The sequence below is a fragment of the Rhamphochromis sp. 'chilingali' genome (assembly GCF_963969265.1).
Source record: "Rhamphochromis sp. 'chilingali' genome assembly, chromosome: 16".
Classification (NCBI taxonomy): Eukaryota; Metazoa; Chordata; class Actinopteri; order Cichliformes; family Cichlidae; genus Rhamphochromis; species Rhamphochromis sp. 'chilingali'.
In genome coordinates, this window is record NC_137943.1 from 16,394,078 (window position 1) to 16,404,996 (window position 10,919).

The 10,919-nt window shown below is 41.0% G+C and overlaps 1 protein-coding gene across 2 annotated transcripts in view; it reads right to left on the bottom strand.

Annotated features, from left to right (window-relative positions):
- Positions 1–10,919, bottom strand: part of gpc5c (glypican 5c) — a 110,657-nt gene that overhangs the window by 60,301 nt on the left and 39,437 nt on the right. Inside the window, exons 4-6 of one of the 2 annotated variants that reach the window (XM_080862146.1) lie at positions 10,584–10,747; positions 9,356–9,412; positions 7,522–7,638 (exon numbers count right to left, since the gene is read on the bottom strand). In XM_080862146.1, the coding sequence (XP_080718272.1) occupies positions 7,522–7,638; positions 9,356–9,412; positions 10,584–10,747 (338 nt within the window). The remainder of the gene's footprint in view (positions 1–7,521; positions 7,639–9,355; positions 9,413–10,583; positions 10,748–10,919) is intronic. The other variant, XM_080862147.1, reaches the window with a different exon arrangement.

Below are 10,919 nucleotides of genomic sequence, written 5' to 3' on the forward strand. Positions count from 1 at the left end.
CTGAAACTCATAAACACTTTTCATGCAGGAACCACATTGGCAAATAGCTGTATATGCCAACAGAATTACATCTGCTGACATCTAAACTTGTCCCCATTTTTAGAAAATCCATGAATCCAAACTCAGAATCCAAGCATTTCTTCAGAGAGTATAAATACCTCACAAATACTGAAATATGATCACTGTTGTTTTCTCTTTCTCTCGAGTGTGCACACATATACACACCCACACCACAAAGACGCAGGCCCAAAGAGAAAAGAGTCAAAGCAATGCAGCGTGGGTCATACTAAGGTCCCAGGAAGTAGACCAGGGTTATGGGAAAGGAAGGGGCTGCTGAATAAGAGCTTAGGAAGTAGAATAGGGGAATTGAGGTAGTAAAAAGGGAAGCTGTTGCACACAATGGCAAAGGGTTAAAGGGTAGGTGTAGAGGCAGAAAATGTAAACATATGTAGGCAATTTCCAAAATGCTCCACTTTTTCTCTGCAAACAAATCATGACTCTCACAATTCCACCATGTCTGCTTTATCATATTATTGCAACTTTACATTTTAAATATAACGAACTTCTATCGTCCTGCTTGTCACCAAAACACAGGTCTTGAGGCACATATGTGAAGCACACAGACTGCACACAAAGCGGGGAATGTCTTCCCTCTGCATATGGTCATTAATTTATAGTTCCCTCTTTCATTATCCAATTCGCTCGCATTTTTTGGAACTGAACTCTCCTAACCCGAGAGACAGACACAGAGAAGGCTATAACTGGATGGGACTAGAAGGCGTGAAGAAAAACGAGTGAGAGCATGAGGGGTGAACGTTTTGCCCAGCGCAGCGCTCTCTCTGTTACTCTCTGCAATAACAGAATGGATTCCAGATGTCAAAATGATAAACAAATGGATTGTCATAACCTTATAAAAATGCAAGGCATTCAGAAAGACTCACACTGCTGTATTGTACGTGGACCATCTCTTGAGCTACTCCCAATACAGTGGAATCGTTTGTATTGGGTCATATAATATAGGTGATAGAATTATCTATTCTTAAAAAACTTTTATAATAATTAGAATAATACACTAAAAAGCACCTACACCTCTCTCTGCAGAATTCCATAGCAATGAGGATGCACTTATAGTATAAATATGAATAAGTTAGGTATACATGAATATTGCATTTAAAAAAAAACCAATGGGGGTTTGTGGGATTTACTGTTACTGTTGCAATGATTATTGCTCCTCATAAAGGCCAATGCAGAGAGAGTGGGCTATGCAATAAACACAATGATTTCTGACTGCAGGGAACGTGGTCGTGTGATGGTTAGCACTGTTGCCTCACAGGAAGAGAGTTTAAGGTTTGTACCCGCTGGCGACTGGGGTTTTTTCTGTGTGGTATTTGTATGTTTTTGCTGTACCTCCGTGGGTTCTCTCTAAAGTCCAAAGACATGCCTGTTAGGTTAGCTAACTATAGATGCGAACTCTTATCCTTGAATTGTGAGACAGATGATTTGCTGTAGCGACCCCTAAAGGGAGCAGCTGAGTCTGAATTATTGTTTCTCTGTGTTAGACTTGTGATAGACTGGGAACTTTCCAGGAAGTACCCCACTTCTTACCGTATGACAACTGGAATAGGCTTCAGCACACCTGCAACCCTAAGTTGGATAAGGGATCATGTTAGCATTGCTGTCATGCTAACATGTTTAGCATGTTTAGATGCCATGGTAACATGTGTAGCATGGTAGCATCCTCCTTAACATGAGGACGCTAGGATCCATGAAGGGACAGCTAGTATGAAACAGTTAGTTTTTCTCACAGAAGTATTGTATGCAAGTATCTCCATCTCTTTTCTGAAACAGTCTAATTACCAGCTGGAGCTGTTTTTTTCAGACACGTGTGCCTTTCAGCCTCCTTCAGATTAAAGAAGCCACGCTGTTCGGCAGGGGTTGCCATAATAAATAACAGACAGACCAAAAATCGCTTGGAAGAGTTCAACACTAGGTGGCTAAGATTTGTGTCAGGTTAACTTCTTAAAATATTTGTAGAAGCATACTCACAGAGCAAATGATTCCCTTATGTTTTGAAATATATCCAGTTTATGTGTCAAATATAGTAAACCCCCCAACTACAATTAGATAAGTGAAGAAAATTAATAAAGCATCGTGTGAAAACATGCACACAGTATCTCTAAGCATACCTGTAATTATGTAATTAAAGTGAGTTATTTCACTTTGTAATAACACCACCATAGCTATCGAGTGAGTGGCTAACCTAAAAAAATAGTAAATAAAAAAAGAAAACTGTGATCATTTTGATTGAGCTTATTTTTCCGGAAAAGTTGAAGCAAAGTATTCGCACCTGTGTCGGTGTAAATATTCTGAGATTTTGAACATTTGCCAAAACACATTTTTAGTTGTTAAGTACAACTGCTTGCCCCCCGCTTGCCACTCTGTTATCAGTTGCTGAATAAAGAGAGGAAGGGAATTTCAATCCCAAATGCCTTTGATGTACTTTGAAGTATTATAGCTTGGAAGTGTGTCTGTATGTGTGTGTGAGTTTCCACATTTAGATGTGTGTCTCGTTGCCTGAGCACATTATGATTGTGTCTGAATGAATGACTCCCCTGCAGTTGACTAGCATATGGATCCCATGTGGACTGATATGTGAGAGTGTCTGCATCTGTGTCCTGTCCACTGGGAAAACCCGCTGAGCCCCGAGTGGCTTTGTGTCCACCATACAGGAAAGAAGACTATCATGTGGACAAACACAACAGCACATGTCCATAAAGGATAATACTTTTTTTTCATCTTCTTGTATTTTTAAAACAAATCGTTTCTCTTCTTTGTTTCTCACTGTCTTCATTTCTCTCTACTTCATTGCCATTTTCATACAACTTTCCCAGGCATGGTCAGTAGTGGCAGTAAGTAATGGCAGTGATGTCCAAGCCTTTCCCATGCAGCTTCATAGGAGGGTCTTTGTTCACCCTCCGGGCTTTGGGGGTCCCCACAGCAGGGCTGTGCCCCTCTCCACTGACTTCACAATGGATCTTTATGCTGCCAAGGCTTCCCTCGCCATGATCACTACACCATGCTTCCCTCATCAGGGGCACTCCAAGGCACAGGGGGCACCACGGCACCAAAATGGCAACCCTTTTCATGCCCTGTCCTGCCCTCCTTTCACTGTAATACATGCCAACTGCGTCAGATACAGTGAAAGAGGCTAGCTGAATAGCCACTGGCCAAGCTGAACAGTTTATGAGTTGTGCCAAATGTCTCAGTAGGGTACTGTTTTCTTATTCAAACCAAGAACACTTGACACCATAAGGAAAGACCTGGCACCCACCAGGGAGTGTGTGACAACAAACTATTATAACCCATTACCGTTGCTGAAAAATCTATAGTCTTCATAGTAGTAGTAGTAAAATGACACGCACACACTGTCAGTAAATACAAACAAGGATCACAACCACATTAGTTAGACTCTCTTGTACAGGGAGTGCAGAATTATTAGGCAAGTTGTATTTTTGAGGAATAATTTTATTATTGAACAACAACCATGTTCTCAATGAACCCAAAAAACTCATTAATATCAAAGCTGAATGTTTTTGGAAGTAGTTTTTAGTAGAGATGGCACGATACCACTTTTTTATGTCCGATACCGATATCATAAATTTGGATATCTGCCGATACCGATATGAATCCGATATAGTGTTTTTTAATCAACAAAGCTGTTTTTTAAATATCTTGCTGCATTTTGTATAAGTTCATACTCAAGTTTAAAACAACAACTACACTAAAGCTATTCTGTTATACCTGTATGCAAAAAAAATATTTCATAGTTCAGCAATACTGATCAATCTAATAAACTTAAACCTACACCATCCTCCCTATTCTGGTATTTTAAAGAGTACTTAGCGTAAATATTAAGCAACCTAACTAATAGGGTTCCAACTCCCAGCAACAACAAAAATAAATAAATAAAAAATAGGGAACCACCCCTCACGCTCCACCTCATGATGCTTAATCGACGTAATCAACCTTAATTTGATGCAGTGTGAAAAAAAATGCACAGAAATCAATTATTTTTCAAGAAATATTAAATAGATTCAACATCTTTCTTCAACAAAATTGCAGACTGCACAGATGGTACCTTCCCAAAGGAAAAAGTACTATAGCTTACTAGGGTATATACAGTATATATATATTAGACTTAATAGTCACTATATACAGTAATGGACTTCTATTCATTTTGCATCAAATTAAAACTTTGGGTGTCAGATAATTATTTATTAAAAGCTAGACATTTTAAATGAGAATAAGAAAGAAAAGTATGTCTTTGTGCCCCCTTTTCCCTGTTAATGCCCTATCGGCCCCCCTGGCTAAACTTTGCTAGATCCGCCCCTGCACTGTTACCAGCCGTCAGCTACGTAGAAAAAGATCCTCGAGTAGAAAGTAATATTAAATAAATTCTAACAACAGCTGATCAAGCTTAAACGTGCTGCTGTTGTTTATCCGCTGGTTTCCTCTTTCTGGTGCAAAGTGGGCCAAAAGCAAACTAGAGACACGGACTCGCGACAGAAAAGCCGATCAGCTGATCATTAAGCAGTTTCATGATTGAAGTAGCAGCAAGAAGAGGCAGTCGCTCCATATATCGCTTGTTAAGCTTAATGCAGGAATGCTTTACAAACATTCAGAGGTGGACTTACACTCTTGCTTTACTTCTCTCGGGATAACTTTGTCGGAGATGAAATGCCGGGTTGCTAGCGAAGCTCCACATGCTATCCAGACCACCACAGGTCCCGCATGCCACAGCCGCTCTATCACGTGATGCATACTGCTCCGACGTGCTAACGTTCTGAGGCGAGTTACGGCGTGTCGCACGTTTTGTGAGCTGCTTTCGTGATATTTAATGGATCGGATTACATTTTTTATTTTTCTCCGATATCCGATCCAGTAATTTAGGTCAGTATCGGACCGATACCGATACGTAATATCGGATCGGTCCATCTCTAGTTTTTAGTTTGTTTTTAGTTTTAGCTATTTTAGGGGGATATCTGTGTGTGCAGGTGACTATTACTGTGCATAATTATTAGGCAACTTAACAAAAAACAAATATATACCCATTTCAATTATTTATTTTTACCAGTGAAACCAATATAACACCTCCACATCCACAAATATACATTTCTGACATTCAAAAACAAAACCAAAACAAATCAGCGACCAATATAGCCACCTTTCTTTGCAAGGACACTCTAAAGCCTGCCATCCATGGATTCTGTTAGTGTTTTGATCTGTTCACCATCAACATTGCGTGCAGCAGCAACCACAGCCTCCCAGACACTGTTCAGAGAGGTGTACTGTTTTCCCTCCTTGTAAATCTCACATTTGATGATGGACCACAGGTTCTCAATGGGGTTCAGATCAGGTGAACAAGGTGGCCATGTCATTAGTTTTTCTTCTTTTAAACCCTTTCTTGCCAGCCACGCTGTGGAGTACGTGGACGCATGTGATGGAGCATTGTCCTGCATGAAAATCATGTTTTTCTTGAAGGATGCAGACTTCTTCCTGTACCACTGCTTGAAGAAGGTGTCTTCCAGAAACTGGCAGTAGGACTGGGAGTTGAGCTTGACTCCATCCTCAACCCGAAAAGGCCCCACAAGCTCATCTTTGATGATACCAGCCCAAACCAGTACTCCACCTCCACCTTGCTGGCGTCTGAGTCGGACTGGAGCTCTCTGCCCTTTACCAATCCAGCCACGGGCCCATCCATCTGGCCCATCAAGACTCACTCTCATTTCATCAGTCCATAAAACCTTAGAAAAACCAGTCTTGAGATATTTCTTGGCCCAGTCTTGACGTTTCAGCTTGTGTGTCTTGTTCAGTGGTGGTCGTCTTTCAGCCTTTCTTACCTTGGCCATGTCTCTGAGTATTGCACACCTTGTGCTTTTGGGCACTCCAGTGATGTTGCAGCTCTGAAATATGGCCAAACTGGTGGCAAGTGGCATCTTGGCAGCTGCACGCTTGACTTTTCTCAGTTCATGGGCAGTTATTTTGCGCCTTGGTTTTTCCACACGCTTCTAGCGACTCTGTTGACTATTTTGAATGAAACACTTGATTGGTTGATGATCACGCTTCAGAAGCTTTGCAATTTTGAGACTGCTGCATCCCTCTGCAAGATATCTCACTATTTTTGACTTTTCTGAGCCTGTCAAGTCCTTCTTTTGACCCATTTTGCCAAAGGAAAGGAAGTTGCCTAATAATTATGCACACCTGATATAGGGTGTTGATTTCATTAGACCACACCCCTTCTCATTACAGAGATGCACATCACCTAATATGCTTAATTGGTAGTAGGCTTTCGAGCCTACAGCTTGGAGTAAGACAACATGCATGAAGAGGAAGATGTGGACAAAATGCTCATTTGCCTAATAATTCTGCACTCCCTGTATAGGAGTTGAATTATGGATGGCGTGCACAGTTTTTGCTTCCTCGTGTATATCTGATCACAAGCATGTGGCACACACTTTGGCTTCTTAGAGAAGAGAAGAGAAGAGAAGAGAAGAGAAGAGAAGAGAAGAGAAGAGAAGAGAAGAGAAGAGAAGAGAAGAGAAGAGAAGAAGAGATCCAAATAAAAACAAATAAGATTTGAAAGTACAGCTAACTTCAATGAAGAGTTTTATCAAAATACTGCTATCCAACGAGGATAATAAAAAGGTTCTTCTTAGAATGTGAGTCATCTATTCCTGCACAAGATGTTATTCCATGTACTCGTGTCCATGTTCCATGTACTAGAAAATAATGCATACCTCAATCTGGGCCAAAAGATCTGATAAGCACTCATGGGGGAAGCCATCATTTGGTCCTCTGTTTTTCACTGTCAAAGCTAATACTCCCATAACAGAGCACTAAGTTGAAATGCCAAGGGGGGCCAGTTTAAGGCCACCACAGTAGAAGCAGCACATAATCTTGTCATTATTGTGGACCAAGCTTTCACAGCTTTTAAGAATCAGATCCAGCAGGGGGAATCATTTACAGACTCGCATTGGCTCAGTTATCTGTATCATTTGTCTGTTCTTCTTATGCTGATGGAGTAATGCATAACCACACACAGTACTTAACCATGAACAGGAAAAGGGTTTTAGGGCCACACCTATAAATCAGCAAAAAATAAATATCTCTTAAACTATTGGAAAGAGAGAAAGGCATAGTTAACAACTCATAAAATGACTCCAGCACAAAGGAAAGGAGCGCCTTCCAACCATTTGTGCTGCCTGCATTTATTCAGTGCAGAGACTGATTTAATGACTTACTTATTTCCACAGTGATTAGCGAGAGCCAGCCACGCTGACTCATAACATTATTCCACACAAGCGCACAAACTTAAACACAGAGGTCACTTTCTGTCAAATCTCAGGCAAGGTATTACATCTCTGTTTGAAATAACACCAACAAGCCTGCATCCATGCAATACTGCAATGTCGTTTTGCAAAAAAGAAAGCTCTTATCTCTAACGCAACACATTTCTCTTACCTTTTCACCACTCCATCTCTGCTCCAGCAAGTGGACTCATCATTCGCCACTTCGCATAGAAGCTCTGGTAACATGCCAAAGAAGGACTTATAGCGATCTAGGGTATTCAAAAAATACCTGGGGAAAAAAACACAAGTATAATTTTTATACAGACGTATATCTTCCTCTTCACAATCAGTACACTTAAAATTGAAAGTTTAAAATTGAGAATTGCACCGTGCAATTGTACCATTAGTGGTCACATTTTTGGGGCAGCTGGTGGTGAGGCACTGTGTTTCCGTACAATGACACTAATAACCAGTGTTGGGTAGTAACGGAACACATGTACCGCCGTTACGTACTTAAAATACAAAATATGAGTAACTGTATTCCGTTACAGTTACCGTTTAAAAAGGTGGCATTCAGAATACAGTTACTTTGCTGAAATAAAGGGATTACACGGCGGTCTTCTCCTGTTTCATATGTTAGGCTATGCCATCTCTATTTTTGGTAATTCCACGCTGGTGGAAACCCAAACAAAACACGCATTAAGAGGCTCAAATGCCTGTGTCTCAATCTCGCCTCTCATAATGACGTAAAGAAATATTTTTAAAAATTATTTAATATGAAGGCTATAGGCAGAGTGTTACAGGCATAGCCCTAAAGAATGTAGCCTCATGGGCAGTGTAGTCCATGCTGCAGAGAGAATGGACTGCCATAACCGTTATGTGTCTGTGAGCGCGAGGGAGGGAGAAAAAGTGGAAAAGTACGAGCTGTCAACGAGCAGAAACGGGAGCTGGAAGCATGTAAATATAATAATAACCACTGCAGCCAAGAAGAGTGCCTGACGAGCCCAGTTGTAAGTAACCTATTAAGACTCGACTGTACACTGTGTTCGTGTTTTCCCCCGAAACAATAAGTTTCGCTGGAGCAGCCTTTCAACGCCTCTCTCTGTCTCTCACTAGCAAAGTTGACCCAGACAACAAAGTAAAGCTAGTTTTCGGCTACGAGCCCGACACAGAACCGACGCATTAGCCAGAGGTCACTTTACTACGGTTCGGAGCCGTGGACCTGTTTTATATACGCGCCGAATAATTTTCTATACGAGATGACTGCAAAAAGTGCAGCCTTACCTAATGTCCACCTACTGTTACTCATTTTATATTAAGATTTAAAAATCTAGTTGGTATTATGGCGAGTAACCTTCAGTAATAGTAATAAATCACACAGCAATAGTACATTCATGTAGTTGTAAAAAAGCATGATAATATATTAAGTAATCCAAAGTATTCAGAATACGTTACTCTCATTGAGTAACGTAACGGAATATGTTACAAAATACATTTTGGGTCATGTATTCTGTAATCTGTAGTGGAATACATTTTAAAAGTAACCTTCCCAACACTGCTAATAACAAGCATGAAAGCATGACCTGCACCCATGTGATGATACTGATGGTGGCAGGAAATGAATGGCTTTGAATGTGACCACTTCACTGCATCAGCACATTTTTCTCAATGATGCTGTGTGGTAATTTCTTAGCTTCCCAGAAATGCTAACAGATGCTATCAATATAGACACTGTCATCATGAACAAAACAATGGCATGATATTTTGATCGGACACACATTGCCGCCACCCGTGAGAAAGAGGCTTAAAAACACATGGGGTCATATAGGGTAATGTGTTGAGTCCATTGATAAAACCGCTGTTTGTAAGACATGCAATATGCACCCATCTCCCAAAACACAAAGTTAATCACCTGTTAGCAGTATCTGAACAATCTATACTAGCACAATACTGTAACACCTTCCATTTCTAAAAGAAAAAAGTGTGTCTCTTGGGTTCATGCTTACCTAGAGAGGATTTCCAGATTTTGTTTATTTTTCTTGAAATGTTTCGGAGGGAATGAACTGGGAATGATGGGAGTTGGAGTCCCGGTGAGATTGTTGCAAGCAAGGAGGATGCAGGGAGGTGAAATGGGGATTGAGGGAAAGAAAAAAAGGGAAAAAAAGGGTGACATGACAGGAAACACGGGGAAGAGGGAGAAAAGACAGTCATTTGACCCTGGAAGAGAGTGATCAATCATGCACATGCAGACACTGAGTATACCACATATAAATCGAAACCTATTTTTCCCCACACCACATCAAAATTGAGACAGTAAATGGAATGAATTTGTCAAGTCAGTAAACAAATGCATGCAAACATATGCACATGTGCAAAGATTTAAATATATAATAAATATAAATGTTGTTTTACTCTATCATGTTTCACATTTTTCAGCTGTACACGAGTCTCCCTTTACTGCGCTTGGTGCTGCCGTGCCTCTGATGTGGTCAGCACTCACATGTGCGCTGGTCAGTGTTGGCAGCAAGCAGTGAGCTGGATTGTGTTGCCATGAATGGTGGTGCTAGTGCCAGGCCAGACCTGTCAGCTAGGCTGGCATCACTGCAGTGATTCATGGTAGACAACACTGCAAGAGGGTGTCTGTGTGTGTGTTTTTGTGAGTGCTGCTATGTAATCGAGGCCGGCTAGTGATTAGATTAGATTAGATTAGATTAGATAGAACTTTATTAATCCCTCGGGTGGGTTCCTCTGGGAAATTCGATTTCCAAAAAAGCACAGCACCGACAGAAGTTACAGTGTGCAGAGTTGGTGGTATGGCTGTCTGGGTAAACAGGAAATTGTTGGTCCGTCAACATTAATCTTACCCACACTTCACCTCACTACCAGCTGCTGTGGGCACAGGATGGTTGCCTCAGACTGGGCCAGGTGGAGGGCATGGACTGTGCAAACCCCTTTCAAAAAAGCTGGACCAGGCACTACATTTACAGTGTGTGGTTGTGAATTGTATCCAACTAGCCATTTGAAGAAAGCAAAAAGTGACAGCTGTGAATAGACACTGGCCAACCCCTTAGGTCGTGTCATATAGGCCTAGTCAATTTTTATTTAAGTGGAGTTTACATTCCATCTAGTAGTGTAGCTAAGTAACAAGAAAAAACATTGACTGTAAAAAATGAAGAGCCAGTAGTAAAGTTTGGAATCTAACTAAAGGATTGAATGTTTGTAGCTTTGCCTTACCTTTTTAAGTGACCTAACTGCCCCTGCAACTCCTCTAATGAAGGATGGGAGGAAGGGGAAGATGGAAAAGGAGAAGATAAGGTCAGTGTCGAGGCTTTGACCTCAGGTCTAGTAGGATGCATGTGTGTGGCTTCCCCTGTAGACAGGTCACACACCTTGTCCACCTGTGGGGAGGACAGATAACAAACACCTGTTAAGAAAGAAATCTTATAAAACTATGGGAGGAACAGCAGTGAGGCTTCGAAACCACCCACTGACACCTATACAACTCTGAGAACTTACTTGCAATTAAGGTAATACCTTTCATCGCACTCATACAATCACCGCTTTAAATGA